The sequence below is a fragment of the Sardina pilchardus genome, chromosome 6 (assembly GCF_963854185.1).
Source record: "Sardina pilchardus chromosome 6, fSarPil1.1, whole genome shotgun sequence".
NCBI lineage: Eukaryota > Metazoa > Chordata > Actinopteri > Clupeiformes > Clupeidae > Sardina > Sardina pilchardus.
In genome coordinates, this window is record NC_084999.1 from 22,717,817 (window position 1) to 22,737,120 (window position 19,304).

At 42.2% G+C, this 19,304-nt stretch overlaps 3 protein-coding genes across 5 annotated transcripts; all 3 read right to left on the reverse strand.

Moving 5' to 3' along the window:
• Positions 1–8: 8 nt before the first annotated feature.
• On the reverse strand, positions 9–3,657 carry LOC134083002 (E3 ubiquitin-protein ligase TRIM35-like). Its single transcript, XM_062539090.1, has 6 exons — positions 3,169–3,657; positions 2,918–3,013; positions 2,612–2,842; positions 2,005–2,027; positions 1,806–1,924; positions 9–1,265 (listed from the first exon to the last, which is right to left on the reverse strand). Exons 1-6 carry the CDS (start codon positions 3,550–3,552, stop codon positions 697–699), a joined length of 1,422 nt encoding a protein of 473 aa, XP_062395074.1. The 5' UTR covers positions 3,553–3,657; the 3' UTR covers positions 9–696.
• A 255-nt stretch (positions 3,658–3,912) lies between these two features.
• LOC134082122 (E3 ubiquitin-protein ligase TRIM35-like) lies at positions 3,913–8,633 on the reverse strand. Of its 2 annotated transcripts, none has more exons than XM_062537767.1 (7): positions 8,540–8,633; positions 7,559–7,992; positions 7,335–7,427; positions 7,014–7,244; positions 6,273–6,295; positions 6,062–6,180; positions 3,913–4,999 (listed from the first exon to the last, which is right to left on the reverse strand). In XM_062537767.1, the coding sequence occupies exons 2-7, from the start codon at positions 7,940–7,942 to the stop codon at positions 4,440–4,442; spliced, it is 1,410 nt and encodes a 469-aa protein (XP_062393751.1). In that variant the 5' UTR covers positions 7,943–7,992; positions 8,540–8,633; the 3' UTR covers positions 3,913–4,439. The 2 variants fall into 2 exon arrangements, with proteins under 2 accessions (XP_062393751.1, XP_062393749.1); XM_062537765.1 differs by having other exon boundaries at positions 7,335–7,430.
• Positions 8,634–9,218: 585 nt separating this feature from the next.
• Positions 9,219–13,653, reverse strand: LOC134083006 (E3 ubiquitin-protein ligase TRIM35-like). Of its 2 annotated transcripts, XM_062539093.1 has the most exons (6): positions 13,003–13,652; positions 12,443–12,538; positions 11,446–11,676; positions 10,877–10,899; positions 10,664–10,782; positions 9,219–10,264 (listed from the first exon to the last, which is right to left on the reverse strand). In XM_062539093.1, the coding sequence occupies exons 1-6, from the start codon at positions 13,429–13,431 to the stop codon at positions 9,729–9,731; spliced, it is 1,434 nt and encodes a 477-aa protein (XP_062395077.1). In that variant the 5' UTR covers positions 13,432–13,652; the 3' UTR covers positions 9,219–9,728. The 2 variants fall into 2 exon arrangements, with proteins under 2 accessions (XP_062395077.1, XP_062395078.1); XM_062539094.1 differs by lacking the exon at positions 10,877–10,899 and having other exon boundaries at positions 11,414–11,676; positions 13,003–13,653.
• Positions 13,654–19,304: the final 5,651 nt, after the last annotated feature.

Consider the following 19,304-nt stretch of genomic DNA (forward strand, 5'->3'; position numbering starts at 1 on the left):
TTTTTTTTCTCTACCCCTCGATCTAACAGAGAAACTACTTTATCTGAATCAAATCAATCCAAAACTCAAACAATTTGGAAAGTTTATTCCTAGCCAAGTCTGAGAGAATAGCCTCAAATCAGTTAACACTAGGTCTACTCTGCAGACTGTATAACAGTATTGGTCGCCTACTGTTTGTGATGCGTGTTCCCTGGTTTGCCTAATAGCAGTACAGATAGCGGAGAAGACTGCTCTACTTCAATTAAAGTTATAAGAACACATTTTGGCAGCTGAACAATTAAGCAAAAACCTTTACAGTTACCTGATCTTACAACCCCAAAGAAATATGAGAGAAGATGCACATGTATGAAAACTATCTTAAGCCAGCATAGTCACAGCATCCTCAGGAAATGCAATTTCTGATTAACACTGTACATTCATTATATTCCCATACTGTAGCTATTTCTGACACATAACCAGAGGCGCACATCCCGGGTACAGAAAGTAAAAGTCCTGCCAAGTATTGGATCCATCATTTAGTACACCAGCTCATCCTAATTAGCAGCTGGGTAGATCCGATAGTGATATCACTGAGTTAAGTGCACAGGTAAAAAATATATGGCAGGACTCTTACTTTCTGGAACCGGGATGTCCGCCTCTGCACATTAAGCGCCAAAACATTAAGCAGACAGCAAATGGTGTAAATTTAGCATTCAGCTAAAACTGAATCTTGCATTTTTTGATGTCAACCACCTCTACAGTGGGACACACTGGTATGATCTTTATGGGATGGAGACCGGACTGGTAGTAGGTATGAATGAATGGAAAAACTTTCTCAGTGAAATTACTGTGGTTGATAGTGTATGTACCTGTATTGCCAACAGGGTCAAATATGATCTGTCCTTCGTCAAAGTTTAAGTGAACTCTGATTGTCTCAGGTGGTTTACTCAGAGATAAGGGTGAGTCTTTTCCAGGGAAACTTATACAGTGTTCAATGTTGCTCTCCATGTAATTACAACGAGAACTTAAACACCAGGTTGTGCTCCAGAAATGTTTTTCAGTCTGGCTGGGTGCTGTGGTCATGCCTATGTCCCAGTATTTATGCTTCCCAACATGGACGTCCCAGCTGTAGGTCCCAGAGTCGAAGCCCTCAGAGCCCAGGATGACAGAGGAGTCCAACCTTTCATCTGGAAAACTCTGTCTAGCGTAACTGTTGTTCACCGTGGTCAGGTCATTCGATACAGAAAGTTTGTCACCTGCAGTGTTGGGGTCTAAAATCACAGGACCTGAAAAGTAACAATACTACAATTACATAAACGTGCACACACACAATATCTTACATATATCATAATACTGTACACAGTTGCAGTCATATGGAAACAAAGACATATTGTCTACTTGCCGCGAAAGTAGTGGTTAGATATCTACATGTAGGCTAGCATGCAGAAGCCTAAAAATAATTGGGGGGGGGGGGGGGCATTACTCTATTGCTCGATCACTCTGTACTTCCACAAGACCTTTGACACATTCCAATATTATAATTACTGTACTTCTGCCAATGAGATTTTTCGGTTCTGTTCATTTGTTTGCTTATCTGCAACTGGAGTTATTCAAAAACCACCATTCGAGAAACTCGGTGGAGAGATGTAGAAGCCGGGGGAAGAACACAGCTGAGGTGCTCGGAGCAAGGCACCTAACCAACCCTGGGTGCTGCCCACATCTCTGGGTTTGTGTGTGTGTTCACTACTCATTGTGCTCACTGTGTGTGTGTGTGTGTGTGTGTGTGTGTGTACACACAATGTAGGTGCATGTGAGTCAAAACTTACTATAGTGACTGATGTCCCGCATCTTTAGCCAGACCCTGAAGTTGAGGTTGCCCAGGTGCTGTGCCACATCAATCAGGCCTCCTGGCGCGGGCTCCAGCTCCTTCACACTGCACTGAATTCTGCAATAACAGGGGTGGGGGTCAGTGGAACTGCGTGCAAGATACCGAAGGGAGACAGGGGCACTAGACATGTCACTTACCTTTCTATGGTATCCTTGAAGTCCTGTAATCAATGAGAGAATGAGATGAGAAGAGATATAATGCATATCTATACATGGAATGTCCCATACACTGTCCACACATTTTAAATGTTGTTAATTCTTTGCATTTAACCTGTATATATTGTATAGGCAGCTGTATGAACTTTGCAATGATACACAATGTCCTGTGTATAAAGAAGTGTACCCGACTCTGGGCTAGCCCAAATGTATGAGCAACGACCATGCAAAGGTGGAAAACTCCAGCTTCAGTGAGTAAATGTCCTACCACATATCTGTGCCAACCATTCATTTAAACCAGCCGATTCTAATAAGCACAACTATTTAGCTCAGTATAGCAGCTAATTGATGAGATCACCTGTGCTAAGAGCACAAGTAGAACCAATACATGGTCAGACTTTTACTCACTGAAACTGGAGTTTTCCACCTCTGCGACCATGTGCACTGTTGCAATTCTCTGGTTAAGAAAGGAGCTTAGAAAATAAATATGGACCATTCACTCACTGACTGTGTCTTGCCTGGTCTTTGAGAAATTCTCCTACACCCCACAACTACACATTGCACAAGGTCAGAATGTTATTATTCTTACAGAAAGGAAGACGATGGCCTCGAACTTCAGCTTCTCCTCAAGGTCTTTGATTCTGTCAGCAAGAGACGACATTTCCTTGCTAATATCATCAATCCTCTCCTTCAGCAATCGGCTCTTCTCCTCCTCCTCTTCCTTCAGCACATCTAAATGAGCTTTTTCTTCATCTCGTAAAAACTGGTGAAGTTTCTGAAACTCTTCCTTAATCAGAGACTCTGTTTTTTCAGCTTGGCTCTGAGAGGAGGAAAGTACATATTTAGCATCTAACAATCCAGCCAAATATTTGAGAAGAGGTTTGTTCATACTTACTTTGATGTTCTGTACCCTACAGCAACAGATGTTTTCGCTTGATTTCAATTTCGTCAACTTGTCCTGCAGGGATTTCAATGCATCCCTTGTTTCAACCTGGAAAAAAAATCAAGTCAGGCAACAGTCAGATATAGCCTACTTCAACAGGCACATGAAAAAAATCACTGAATGAAAATCAAATATTAGACACCATCCCGTAAGCGTAAACAGTATACAAGCAGATTTCTTTAAACACTGTAAATAGTTTGCACCTTAAGATCAGCAGCAGCTTCATCTACTGGACTGCAGTCATGAGTCTTGTGCTTTTTGGAGCTTAGACACACCACACACAGCAGCTGCTTGTCCTCTTTACAGAAGAGTTTGAATTGTTCTTCGTGAGAGGGGCAGAACTCTCCGGGCAACTTCTTCTCCTTCGTGTAGGCCTCACACAAGTCCTTCAAGACGATGGAGACAGGAGGATTGTCTCTCGAGGACTTTCTCCTGCAAAGTGGGCACTCCTGGGATTTGTTAGTACTCCAGTATTTTTTCAAGCAATCCTTACATACACTGTGAGTACACGACAAGACCACTGGATCCTCATATATGTCATGGCATACAGGGCACATGATATTCTCTTCAGATAGGAACAAAGCCATTCTCAGAGCTGAGTTTGAGTTATGTCACCTTTGATGTTTAACTGGACACCAGCCTATGTAACAGAAGGAAAGTCTGACTGACTGACTGGGGCTCATTCCAGGTCTTTCATATCATAGCATTGGCAGTGGAGTTTGTTCAGTAGTAAGTCTTCAATTGATTATATTGTGGTGGACTGACGGGATAATGGGGGTAGATAATGATTGAACAGTGCTTGCCGCCTAATTGGCCTAATTATACTCACCTGTGCAGGACGATGGGGGGGAAAGGGGACCTTTTTTTAAAGGTCAATATTCCCATTTTTCATTCAGTAGTGTTATACTGTACACTGCATTTAAAAGACAAAATAAACACACACTGAATGGATTCTCTGTACATTTCAAAGACGGAGGAACAACTTTATTTGAATCAAATAAATCCAAAATTGGACCAATCTGGGACATAGTTCCAAACCAACTCTGTAAACAAGGTCTCAAGTCAGTAAACATAGGCTACATTCTAAGGACCATATGTTATTACTGTAGGTCAGTATACCGTATGCCTATAGTACAGAGTACTCATAGACTGTTCTCCTTCAGTCGAGATTTATCATATTATACTTTAATAATTTAAATACATCACTTCAAGGAATAGCATTCCTCAGAGCCATTAAGTTTCAGGACTGATTACATTGCTTAGCTCAAAGATTACTTTACAGCCCATCAGGAACACATAAGAATGACCTGACAATCTCAAAGAGACATGAAATAAGACACTTCTATGAAATCCCCAAGCAAGCGTGATAACTTCTTCAAGAAATGCCATAACACACCATATGCCTATGGCTATAGTTACATCTGCAAAAGCATTACGCTGGTAATATCATGGTGCAAACTTAAGTGTGTTCCAGCTAAAATTGTATCCAGAGGTCACAGTCATTGTCCACAACAACAGTGGGGGTCACTGGCAAGATCTTCATGGCATTCGCTTGGTAGTATGTCTGAAAGAATGGGAATAATTTCTCAGTGAAATTATGTTTGACAGTGTGTAGCTTTGTCTCACTAACAGCATCGGAGAAGGTCAGCTTGCCTTGGACAAAGTCCAGGTCAACTCTGATGATCTCAGGTGGTTCACTCAGTGACAAGGGAGAGTTTACTCCTAAGCATTGTACAGAGTGGGTAACAGAGTCCGTCCAAAACTCTGTGCGAGACCTCAAACTCCAGACTGTGCTCCACGTGTCGTTCGGTTTGGGCACTGTGGTTATGCCTATGTCCCAGTATTTATGCTTCCCAACCTGGACGTCCCAGCTGTAGGTCCCAGAGTCGAAGCCCTCGGAGCCCAGGACGCACGTGCCGTACCTCTCGGGGTTACTCGGGAGATTCTGTCTCCCATAGCTGTCTTTCACCGTGGTCAGGTCATCAGACAGGATAAGCAAGTCACCGGCAGTGTTGGGGTCAAATATCACAGGATCTGCACAGAGACAGTTCTACAATTACAGACTAAAACAAACATTTTAGCGGTCATCATAAGAGAGTTGCTGTCCAACACTGACACAATATGCTGCTTGCTGCAACCTGATTAGTGTTATGCAACCACTACCTAGCCACCTCTGGGGGCTAAATGAAATAAATGGGGGTGGTACTTAACTCTACCATCACATATTCACTAAACCAACTCCTCAGCTAGAAAAATCAACTAATTGGCAAATTTACCTGTATTACGTGCACAGGTAAAACTGATACATATACTGTAGGACAGGGGTTCCCAAACTGTGAGGCGTGCCTCCCCTGGGGGGCGCCAAATAATTTGAGGGGAGGCGCGGAAGGTTGATTCAAAAAAGAAGGAAAAACGTTTATTTAATTTTAGAACTATCTATGCTTTTTTTCAATGATTATGCAATTGTCAACATTATAAAATCAAAATGAATCATAGAAGAGATGTATACTAAATCTTTTGGATAGTGGAAAGTAGTATTGATCCCTATCCTGTGTGAGAATGTATTGTGCCAAACTTCATAACGTAACTTAGCAACAGTGCCGCCAAGCTAGCTACTGTACAAGCAGAGTGGTAGATAAAACATGGCTCTGGCTGCAAGGTAACAGTCAATTTTGCATTAGTTAACTAGCTAACTTAAAATGGACAAATTTGTCCCAATTGCTGCAATTTACATATCAATAAGTGCCAGATAAAGTGCTTCTTTTGAATGGATTCCGTTTTGCTGTCATTTGTAGGCTATTGATAACTCATTGCATTGCATAGTATAGGGGGGCGGGGGGGGGGGGGGGGGGGGGGGGTGTCACTGTTTTCAGAGGGGAGGGCCACATTCATGGAGTTTGGGAACCCATGCTGTAGGACATTGACTTCAGAGGCTGCACTCTTACAACACTCCATGCCTGTATAATACAGTACCTCCATGGTTGCCACATACAGCATTTGGCCATGACAGAGGTCATGCACTCCCTCCACTTCTCCTTTCTACTTCAACTGTATTGAAGCGTTTGTACTGTACGCTTTGGTCAATTTTAAACTCACAGTAGGAACTGATGTCCCGCATCTTTAGCCAGACCCTGAAGTTGAGGTTGCCCAGGTGCTGTGCCACATCAATCAGGCCTCCTGCAACAGACTCGGACTCCTTCACCTCATGCTGGGCTCTGTACAAACATTCCATGGTAAGGGTCACTGGAACTGCATACTAGGGTCAGAGAACACAATGGGGGGAGACAGCACCAGACATGCCACTTACCTCTCCATGGTGTCCTCAAAGTCCTGTAATCAACAGAGGAGAAGAGATGTAACACACATGGAACATGGAACATGTGCTGTAGTTTATGCTATCCAGATGTTTTTAGCACTGTGTGATATGACCAAATTGCCATATCAGGATTTCATATCAGAAATATAATAAAGCACAATATTTTCTGTAAATTCAGTAGAATGAATAGCTAATATAGCTAACCACATAAAAAAGACAATCTCTTATTACATTTTGAAGTACACTTCAAATGAACAGTACAGAGAGGATCACTGATTTTGGCTATCAACTACCAACTTTGTTTCACCAAAATCAGAAGCGACCAAATGACAGGATCAGAGTGGATCGCAAGGATCAATAAAAAAATTTAATCAATCTATATCAATCTTTATGTTTTGTGGTGATGAAACTTGTAGTGAAGTAAGCCTATTTCAGCTACTTACTCATGGTGAACGACATTAATTAGAATCATCAAACTGATCAGATTGATTCACCATGACCAGATGCCTTTTAGACCCTAGCTGATCCCAAATATCTGTTGATCTCTGAATAGGCTTTGTAAGACTCAGAAAGTTCTTATAAAGACAACTTTTCTCTAATATACCATTTAATCTATACTTCACAATCAAAGTAATTCAGATAAATATCCATAACATACTGTTTTAATATAATATGTAGTAGTATGTGATATAGAATCACACGTCTGACACATCAGCATGTTGTTTTTCTTACTGAGAGGAAGGCAACTGCATCTGCTTTCAGCTCCTCCTCTATGTCCTTGATTCTGCCTGAAAGAGATGACATTTTTTTGCTAATGTCTTCAATCTTCTCCTTCATCAACTGGCTCTTCTCCTCTTCCTCTTCCTTCAGCAAATCTAAACGAGCTTCTTCTTCATCTCGTAAGAACTGGTGAAGTTTCTCAAACTCCTCCTTAATCCGAGACTCTGCTTTTTCAGCTTGTTTCTGGGAAGGGGAAAGTACATACAGTAGGCTATTTAGTGTCTAAGCTTACCTAACAATCCACTATCCCTGAAGTGATTTGTTCATACTTACTTTGATGTGCTCTGCCATATCCTGAAAAATGCATTCAGTATTTTTAAATTCATTCAGCTTGTCCTTAAGGGGTTCCAATGCCTCCTTGACCTCCTCCTCAAAACACAACAGTCACTGACACATTAGATACTAAAACAGGCACAGCAAAAAAACTTTCAATTATACTTTGTGGTACTTTGCGTTTACTGTCAAAACAACAACAACAACAACAACAACAACTGCACCTTAAGATCAGCAGCAGCTTCGTCTATTGGACTGCAGTCATGAGTCTTGTGCTCTTTGGAGTCTCGACACACCACACACAACAGCTCCTTGTCGTCTTTGCAGAAGAGTTTGAATCTCTCTTTGTGAGAGGGACATAACTCTCCAGACAGCTTCTTCTCCTTGGTGTAGGCCTCACACAGGTTCTTCAAGGCGATGCACACAGGCGGATTGTCTCTCGACGACCTCCTCCTGCAAAGCGGGCACTCCTGGAATGGTTTTGTACTCCAGTAATTTTTCAGGCAGTCTTCACATACACTGTGACTACATGACAGGACCACTGGATCTTCAAATATGTCACAGCACACGGTGCATGTGAGGTCCTCTTCAGGTAGGAATGAAGCCATTGTAAGAGCAGCACTTGGTTAATGTCACTTTGAAGTTTTAACTTCTGTCTCTGTAACATAATGCATTTCATTTAAGGTTTTTCATATGGCTTTACCAGTGGAGTTTGTTGTCTTTTCAACAAAGATTTGATGATATAGAAATTTGACAGCATGTGACAATCCTCGTGTGTGCCCACATGTATTTACAACATATAGCTGCACTACTACTTCTAGTGTTAAAGAGTAGCAAAGGTGTTATGGAGTTATAATGTGTTGCAGGACATCGACAGTATTGAACTAGCACTGTAGCCTACTTAGCAGAAAAGCAATAATTTCAGTCCACCATTCCACACACGGACAAATATGCTTGAAGCACATGAGCTTAGAAAAAGATGCTTAAGTGCATTTGTAAATATAGGCTTCAGTTTCATTTGCAGTTAAAATGCTACAGATACCGGTGCAAAACGTTAGTCAGTCATGGTGATGTTATGCCTCGACGATGATGATGATGATGGGTGAGAGAAAATGATACACGTCCACGTCGTAGTTTAACAATGCACAGGTTAATAATGACACATTAACTGTCTAGGATTTAAGTAAATGAGGTTAGAAACTTACCAGAGCAGCATGACTTTCACAAGTGATGCATTGCTCTTCTTCATGTGAAAACGGTTCTTGCTCAGAATCTGTTGTAGTACCGCCACCAATTGGGCTGGTGGGTTAGAAAACCGTGTTCGAGTGTGGCTTTGTACCGTCAGTGGTTGCCACAAACGTGCACACAACTTAATCAGCTGTTTTGGTAAATAGAGCCGCTTGGATGTTCACTTTAGATTGTTGATTTAGCATGAAGTATTTTAATTGATAAGATTAGCATGAAGTGAATACACTAAAATGCATGTGGAATATGCTAAATAAAATGTTTTTTTTTTCGTTCTAACTTTAATATATTTAACCAGTTTAATTTTCTTAACATTAAGGATGTCCTCATAGAGGTGTCAGACTGTGGTGTAGCAGGAGTAGCCCAACAGTTGAATAATTACAGTCCACATAGATTGCAGTTATTATGGGGAGGAGTTCAATATAACAACTAGATGTAGGCTACAATAAGTGAACTTTGCAAGTTTATTCTTGTTACAACAACTCACTTGGTTGGCACCCATCTGTCAGACCTAATTTCAGATGCACTGATACATATTTGCCAGCAGATGGCAGTGTTGCTGTGGAAGACCCAGTAACCCAAATCAAAGAATCTCAATTTCAGGAAATTCTATCCGTTGACTCAAAGATAATATAGAGGTAAGCCAAGAATCTGTCCTTTAATGCACAGTGCCTTATGTTTTCACAAAAGAGATTCTTCGGGCATCAAGTTCCATGTTATGAACATGAAGACGATTTTCAAGATCCTGTGTTTTACAGATACCACAGTAAACAGTGAATTCTGCAAAGTAGAGGTATCTAATTACTTAACTGGATAAAGATGTGCCATGCACATGCATATTTGTTTTCAACCCATTGCATTACCAAAAAGTAAAAACTATCAACAGGGCTACCTTTAAAACAGTCACAATAAAACAGTGTAGGTGTGAGCAGCACTCTCATTTGAAGGGAATGACGAATAGAGGTTAGAAGTCTGTTGGAGGAGGTCAGTTTGAGGATGGCTATATGCTGGAGTCAGTGTGCACAAAGCTTTTTCAATTAGTGAATGGTGAAATGTGTCATACTTTTTTTCTTCTGCTGTCTTCTACAGTGTCAATACCCCCCTCATGGAGCATACTTTTGAAAAATAACCAGCACATCCCACACTGGGTTATCCCATTGTTATAGACGACCTCTGTGGTAAAATCCTCAGGGGAGATTGTGCGCACCAATTAAAAAAGAACGGGAACACCCTCTCGGAGAAGGTGTGTCTAAACGTGTGCAGGTGGGTGTCGTGAGCGGCATCCGAGAATGACACCGCTCCCTTGGCCAAGTCCAGCTGCACTCTGACCCTCCGCAGTTTGCCATTCACCGGCAGAGGCGAGCCGGTCTGGCCGGAGGAACGCGACTTGTACTTCCCGTCCATGTGCAGCACGCACCAGACCCCGCTGTTGAAGAATATCAGGCCTTTCCTCTGGTTGGACTCCGCGGCGACGCCCAGCATCCAAAGCGTGCTGTCCCCAACGTCCACGTCCCAGCTGTGGGTCCCGTAGAGGAGTCCCTCCGAGCCCAGGACACAGAGGTACCAGTTGAACCTCTCGGGGTTGTCAGGGAGCTGCTGTCTCTCGTCGCTGTAGGTGACACTGGTCAGGTCGTCAGACAGGTTGAGACGAGGGTCTGCAGTGTTGGGGTCCAGGATCACGGGAGCTACAGGTGGGCAAAGAGGAGAAGGGACAGTCTGCTGAGTTGGGATGGGTAGTACTGAATTGCAGGTTTAACTGATTAAACACCAATACCGTTATATCATTTTATACTGATTTTATAACCATTGATGTTTTCTCTGCTGTATGTCCAGTTGCTGTATGTTCAACTGCTATATGTTGCTGTATGTTGCTGTATGTTCAGTTGCTGTATGTCCAGTCAATGTGTCTATGAGAAATGTGTTTGTTTATTCTGTGTTTTGGTGAGCCAAAGACAATTTTCCACCCAGGTGGACAATTAAAGACTTATTCTATTCTATTATTTTGTTCTATTATAAGCACAAAGATTTCAATAAAAACACTCATACAGTATATAGCACACCACAGAATACACGTGTTAACTCACTGTACTGAACCAAGTCCTGCATCTTCTTCCAGACATTAAACTTGAGGTTGCCCATGTGCTGAGCCACATTGAGCAGAGCTCCAGACGCCCTCTCTGGGTCCGGCAGTGTGCACTGCGCTCTGGAAGCAGATTCAGCAGATTCAGTCAGTGCTGCAGGTCTGTGGTCAGACACTCGATCAGTAAGATTAAAGAGACATGAACATTTTGGCTTACCTTTCCATTGTGCCCTTGACATTCTGTCAAAACAACAGTAAGTTGGATTTCACACAATAGTGTCTTAGTATTAGTAATGATATATTAGTATTAGTATATTGTAATAGTATTAGTTGTAAAATAAGTAGGGGGTAATCAGTAACCTCGCTGACATGTTGTCAAAATATTTGGGTGATCGGATTACAAGTAGTCTGTGTGTCTAAATTCAAGTGTGGACAATCACAAAGACGCATTGTGATCTGATTCAAATCACCTGCTGAGGTGGTCTGACACATTTGACCACACGTGCCCGAGTGTGATGACACCTTGGATGCATGTGTAAACCGTGGTGTTTTGGCAGACCACCTGTGATCAGATCACCCCAGACACATTCTAAAAACAAATGCAAACAGATCCAGTAATTTGCCTTATTCAGGCGTTTCATTTTGTAAACTAAAATGAGGCTACAGGGTGCACAAACCATAGGATTGCTGTGTTCTATATACATTCACCAGTAGATGGCGAAAATGCATTAATGATATACTGTAGTCCTGTAACCTGAATATGGCAAGAGGACACTGCTGTCTCACCACTAAGAATGCGATGTCCTCGGCTCTGATCTCTTCTTCTATGGTCCTGATTGTGTCCGAGAGCAATAGAATCTCCCTGGCCATCTTGTCAAATGTACTCTTCATTAAAGTGGTCTTCTGCTCCACCTCGGCCTGCAGTGCCTCAAGCCTGGTGGCTTCCTCCTCTTGTAGAAACTGGTGAAGCTTTTCAAACTCTCTTTTGATCTGCCTCTGTGTACTTTGGGCCTGGCACTGGTATGACAAACTTCATAATTAGTTTCTACTTTTCTACATTTCGAAATAACAATGCACCTTACTGCAATAACACAAGTATACATTACTTCCTCTCAGTTGACTTAGTGTGCTTACTAGAGAAAAAGAAGTAACATACTAAACTTGCATCGACAGGACTCTAAAACATGACATACACGAGTAACCTCCGCGTGCGTGTCGAAATCCAGTGAGCAACAGGCAGCCGGCAGCCAAGGAAGCCGCAGCACTCCAACATTACAGTCAAAACGAGAGCCTCCTCGCCTCAAATGCATTGTACATTTTATAGCTAATAAGCAAAGAAATAGAATTATATTTAGACAAGGTCTAACTTAGCCCCACTGTGAAATGTACAAAGCACTGACTACAGAAACCAGTCCTATTGCTATGTATGCCAATCCTTAACAGTAAAAAATGACATACTGTACTGCATGCCAATGAACCACCAATGAATCAACATGGTAAAATGTTCTTTGAATTACTGTCCTTGTAGCATACCTTTCTACATTCCACAGTGGGGAGAAGTTCACTTTGTCTAAATATAATTCTGTTTCCTTATCAGCTGTATATAGACAGGGCAAAACCCAGAACGATATGATTCAGGTCACTACCAAACATTTCTGAAGTTTGGTTGTGATATAAAAATGCATTTTTAAAGTAAGCATTACAAATTCTTTTTTACAGTGTATCAAACAACTACAAAATGTACTCATTTCACACAACTATGAATGAATGAATGTCTATTCACCTTGATGTGCTCTGCCGTTTCATCATAGGTTTGTTTTATTTCTATAAAGACCTTCAACTTCTCTTGCAAGGCTGGGAGTTTATTCCTCAGTTTTTCCTAAAAAATAATTATAATAGCACAATTAGCAGGTATTTTAGCAAAATTTTTTGAAGCCATGGCATTATGAGAAAACCATGAACAAAATCATTCTTCGACAGTTCTTGGATATGATGGCATGGTATTGTATTGGTGGTATTGATATGTGATGTCTATATGATGTCCCATAGATAACCAATGCCCAAATATATAGGCATGTTAGGCACAACTGGTGTTGCGGTTATGTCTGCGTATGAGACTCCCTAACATGTAACTGCTAAAATAAAACCAAGTTGTGTTATGTTATGTTAAATTGAATAAGTTAAAGTTAAGTTTATTTTACTTTATTTGTCCTGGAATGAGGACATTTGTACAATTCTGTCCAAGCTCCAAGCCATTGAAAAGTGTAATTTGAACTAATTTGTGATCTATTCTGAACTACATACATTATATATCTGTTAACATCACATTTGTTTCCCCCTTACCTTCAGATCCAGCGCGGCTTCATCCAGAGGTTGGCATTCGTGACATTTGTGCAGCCTCGAGTCACGGCACACCACACACAGGGGCTCCTTGTCCTGCAGGCAGAAGAGCTTGAACTGCTCACCGTGGGCAGTGCAGAGGACTCGACACCTGACGGGCCACGTCCGGCACCGGTCGCTCTCCGACACCCCCTCCCTCTGGCTGAGGACGGCCTCACACAGGTTCCTCAGAGCCAGGTTGCATGGAGGCTCGGCATCCAGGGACCTCTTCCGGCAAAGCGGACACTCCCGGGACGGCTTGGTGTTCCAGAACTGCCGCAGGCAGCCTTTACAGACGCTGTGGCTACACGACAGCACCACGGGATCTCTGAAGATGTCCCGGCACACCGGACACGTGAGGTCCTCCTCGGAAAGGGAAGTTTTGCAGGCCATTTTTCTCGCCGGAACGTGGCGCTTCCTCTTCTGGGGTTTAAGGAGAATGTTTAGCCTGCGCTGGGCTTTCTGAGAGTCTGTGGAAGAAGGTCAAAGTCTGTGAGACTCTGACTTTATATGGTCCTGTGGCGTGAAGTGTTGACATGAACAACAACCCTCCCACATTCTTCTTGTTGCCAAGCCCTCTTTATCTATATGAGTATGATGAATAAGATGTCAGAATGGTTCTCACACTCTGCCAACAGCAAGCTGTGACCCCATTTCCTGCCACAAGCCACCTTTGACGCAGTCTTCACTTCATTTTAGGTCAGGGGTCTTTTGGCTCATGACCTCCATGGCCCAAATGATTAAACAACTCCCAAATACCCTAATGCACAATGCTGATATAGTGATAAAGATATGTGATGCAATGATATACAGTATATATTTCAGAGGTCAGTAATGGGAAATCACTCACAAAATGGAGGTCTCATTCAAATCACCTTGAGAAGAAGTGACAGACAAAATGGCAGTTTAGAAAACAAGGGTAATCCCCGAGATGACTCATGGGCAGGGGGGGGGTTCATTCATGTCTGAATGAAGGCCTTAACCCAGTGTCTTTATACTAGTGCGGCAGATAAAGTCCATATTCCAGGGCAATCGTTCACTTTGTGGTACAAGCACCAAAATTGGCATGAATAATCCATATAACCTACTTTTTGAGAAAAGCACATTAGCCACCTGAAAATCCAACATGGCGGCCATTTTTCAAGATGGCCGCCACATCAAATGTAAGAAAAACATTTTTGCTATTAAACTTTGATGGATGGGTGTATTTAAATGATCTAGGCATCAATTTGTATGTTATTTTGACATGGCAAATCAAATGGTTCAAAAAAAATAAAAAAAATAATTAAGGCTATTTCCAAGATGGCGGCCATAAACAGTTGGATTGCACTCAAATATTGTTTATTGAAGCCTACTCTCGAATAGCATTTATCCTCTTACCGCTCTCTCAAATATCATTTATTTTATTTCTCTGTCTAGAATATAGTTTACAAATTATAGCCTACTATTTCTATTACAACTCTACCTCTTTAATTCAGCTGGCTGGTTGGAGCATAGAAATATTGTAAACAAAGTAGCATAGTTGGCTAGTTTATTATAGTCTTCTGGTTGGACTGCTTAGTTTCCCCACGTGTGTTCAAGTTTCCAAGTAATATTTTTTCTCCTGGGAACAGGCCCTTTTGAGTCTTGGAAAACATTGGTATTGAGATGATCAGTCAACTTGAATGCAAGAGTTTGAAACAAATGTGTGCAGCATGCTAATGATGCTAACCAAATTTAATAGCAAAATATTACCAAGGCAAATGCGACCATACAGTAGCCTACATGTTAGTTTGAAGGAATTGTCCACAACAGTGCTATTACTGACACTGTACCTCCAGCTTTGCTTCAGTTTGTCTGTAAGATTGAATATGGGGCTGACACAAAATCTCAGCTGAGGTTTGGAGCAACCAGGACAGACCTTGCAATGGCTCAGCTTCCTCAGTATAGTTGCTTTTCAAATTACAAAGAAGGTGCTGCAACTCAAAGGCATTCTAAAGATCATGAAACTCCATTCCCTGTCTATATAGGGATGTATGCATATGCTAAGACTGTAAAAGCCATTTAGAAATGTTTCATGACCAAGGTATCAACACTGCATACCGAGTACTTGAGTTTGGAAATGCAGTTGTGAGTTAGCCTGGCTAGCGCCTACCACTTCTCAATGAGACGTGGTCTGGCAACCAGACGTTCATTTTCTGGTATAAAAATGCCCAGATCCGTTCATTGCGGCGCCACGGATGTCTATCAAATGTGTCTGTGCATAGCTCATCATGGTCTTGCTTTCCCCCCTGTTCTGTGATTGGTCCCCTATCTCAGTCAAAAATTAGGGCGGTAGTTTCCAGACTGCCTTAGCAGCGTGAATGAAATCACCGCCCAAGGCAGGATGGGAACACCCAGGCTAGTTGTGAGTAGGTACCTTGAAGAAGTGTATCCCCCCATTCTCAGAAAAGGCCTCTTCCTCCACAGCTGCAATAGATAACATTGACCATAACCCATCATTGACAACTGTAACTACTGCCTTCCAAGTATCTCTCTTTCAGCATCTAACATCAGAAATCCAAGGTGAAGGAGCCCTGCAGAATGACCTCCAGCAGGCCACTGGTGTGAATGTCTTGGACCATACTGTCAGAAACAGACTTCATGAGGGTGACCTGAGGGCCCGATGGCCTCTAGAGGGACCTGTGCTCACTGCCCATCTCCACATAGAGATGGCTGCGTTGAGATCTCTTGGTACCTTGCTCCAAAACAGTGGGTTGACAGGTGCTCTTGTGGAGGATGGTGTGGGTTCTTCTGGAATAGCAGAATAATTTATTTTATAGGTGTGACAAGAACACGGCAAATTCACTGGGTCACAGCATGCTGCCTCTGCATGCTCCAGAAGGAAGCTTATGAATACTACTCTAGAGAAGAAAACAATCAAGACCATACTTCTTGAAGTTGGGAAGACTGGTGTGAGAAGAGGCAGATGAAGAGTCCACAGTTTAAATTATGGGAGCTTGTGATGTCAATGCAATTGGTGATGTTCTTGTTGACCAGGTCTTTCAGAGAAGCAAAGTTCACATTGTATTGTCAATCATTGACCATGCCCATGAACAGGCCAATGCAATTGTCAAAGAAGATGGTGGTTCCAGCCCTAAGCCGATGGATGGTAATCTGGACCAGAGATTAGTCATTTGGTTTCTCAGTATGAGTCTGCATCTCAGGCCAAAGTAGCCAGTGAAGATGTATCCAACACCATGAACAGACTAGCCAGTCTCAGAAATCCTTCATAGACCAGGTCCAGAAGTTGTTTGATGTGATGAAGGACCTGGCCCACCCTTTTCAGGAGGAGTCCAGAGATCTTCTCATGTTAGACTCAAAAGCCATTGCACACCCTAGTGCCACTGAGCTTGTTGGCTCTTATCTTAAGAAATGTAAGGTTTCTTTCAAAGAGTTTTTCAATGGTTTGGGTAATGAAGCTTCCTGCTACAAACCAATTAAAAAGAAGACCAAGAGTCAGACTTAGGTACAGGTAACTGCCGCCTCTTCTCACAGCTCTTCATATCTTGTCAACCATGGAAATGTCAAAGCCTCTAGAGGGACCTGTGCTCACTGCCCAACACCATGGAGCTCAATTGGAATTTACCATAGGATACAAAATTGGCAGGTCCGCCTCTAGTGCTTTTCACAGATGAAAGCAGGTTCACCCTGAGCACATGTGACAGACATGAAAGGGATGTAGTGGAGAACGTAATGCTGCCTGCAACATCATTCAGCATGACTGGTTTGGTGGTGGGTCAGTAATGGTATTGGTAGGCATACCCTTGGAGGGATGCACAAAACAGGGCAGTGAGAACAGGTCCCGCTAGAGGCCATCGGTTCCTCAGGTCACCCTCATAAAGTCTGTTTCTGACAGTGTGGTCTGAGATATTCACACCAGCGGAATGCTGGAGGTCTTTCTGTAAGGCTCCAGCTGGGCTCCTACTGTTCCTCCTTGCACAAAGGAGCAGACACTGGTCCTGCTACTGGGTTAAGGACCTTTTACCACCCACCCTGCCCTGCTCTCCTAGAGCAACTGCCTCCTCCTGTCTCCTAGAATCTCTTCCATGCTCTTGACTGCAGTGGGAGACACAGCAATCTTTCTAGCAATGGAAAGTATTCTGGAGGAGTTGCACTACCCGTGCAACCTCTGTAGGCTCCACCAGAGCGGTAGATAAAACAGAGTGGCGACACTCCCATAGACCTCCATAGGAAAAAATGGCAGCGCTTTTCCAGGCTATATCTGCGTTATGGGACTTTTGGAACTATTAACAACCAATCTCTTGGTCAGTAGTCAATGAGTTAATTGATTACACCCTCCAGCATCCAGAAGTACATCCCACCCTCCTACGATTCAGCCATTCAGCGCAGGTCACAACTCTCTTTCTATGGCTCTGGGCTCCACATACTGGTTTATGCTACCAGTAGTAAAACTGACCCAAACCAAATGCAAAGATAGTGAAAAATCTGTCAAGAAGGATAAAGATGGAAAAAATACCAGTTGCCACTAGCTGTAAAGCCATTCCTGTTTTGATGGTCGTCTCATAGTTGGCGCTGTGGTAAATTCTGTGGTAAAATCAAAGCAGGTGAACCTGATTCACAAACACCTGTTACATAACTAGCCAGATCAATATCCCACAGGTGTGACTGACCTAAAATTAGCTATTTTCGCCATTAATTTAATTTAATTTATCTTCACAATTTAACACATTTCTTCACACTTCATTGTATAATTAGAAGGTCCAGACCCTTTAACCTATACTTAGATGTCAAGATCATCAAAATGTGATTATCCAAACCCAATCCAGGTCAAAAAACAAGTATAATGGCTTTCAATGGCGGCCATCTTGGAAAATGGCAGCCATATTGGATTTTTTGTGTGGCTAATGTGCTTTTTGGATAAAGTGGGTCCCAAAGAATATGTGTGCAAAATTTGATGCTTGTACCACAAAGTGAACGATCGTTTCACTAATCTGCCGCACTATACTGTCTGTCAGTCCAAAACACAGATAGTCCTTAGTGTACAGAAGTTGTAAACAAACAATAGGTTTACCGTGAATGTTTACTTGAATTGTTGAACATGTAAAGGAATGTTGAGGCCCTAAAGCTTGCATTCATACAGTAGATTTCCACTTTGAAGCATGTGGGAAATGATAAGGCAGTTCCATAACCACACACACACACACACACACACACACACACACACACACAAACCACCTGCTCATTCTTTCACACACTGCCACCTGAAGCCAAGCCATAGTGCAGAATATTCACTTCACAAGTGCAGTGACGCATTCTGTTAAATCAGCAATTACATAGCCGAGCAAATAGCTTGTAGCTGAGCAAATTGTCAGTAGAAATCAGCTGCATTGTTTATTTTTAAACAGGGCAGCAGTTTTCAGATTACATTGTGTGCTTACATAATTGCAGTGGTGGACAGTAACGAAGTACATGTAATTCGTTACAATACTTAAGTAGCATATTGAGGTATCTGTACTTTACTTAAGTATTTATATTTGGTGAGACTTTGTACTTTGACTTCACTACATTTTTAAGTGAAAACTCGTACTTTTACTCCGTTACGTTTATGAAAACCCTCTCGTTCCATTTTGGCAAAACGAATCACGTGTCCAAACTGCGTCCTGCACGCACTTCAGTGCGGCCCACCGAGCATGCATTAGTTTAGATCTGGCCCGCCACGCACTTAGGCTATCATTGGCTTTTCGCTATTTTTTTTCTTTTTTTTTTATTTCCAGCAACGACGTTGTGGTTAACATTCCTGCAAACTAACACTCTTCTTAGAGAACGTGTACATTTACAATGTCAATATCAATGTTACATAGAGATGAAAGCCTACTCTTTGAAATCTCTATTGCAGCAAATCTAATGTGCGTGTTTGTACATAACGTTACTCATAACGTAATAGGGAACGTGTGAGCGTGCATGAAAGGGAGAGAGTGCATTGATAACTGATATCTCCGCTTTATAAAGGGCAGCCACTGAGTGGAGCCGGCAAGAGTCTTAAAGTGACAGTGTACCATTTATAAATGAATCAAACAGCATCATAGTTCTTAACAAATGTATTTTCTACAACAAAATTACTTTGTCATTATTATCATAATTGGGGGGGGGGGGGGGTGGCTAAGGACATAAATAAATAAATGTTCTTAATAAATGCTAGGGGGAAGGAAGTATTTGACCCCCTATGTAACCCTATGGGAATTTAACACAGGGGCAGGTAGATTTTTATTTTTAAAGGACAGCTA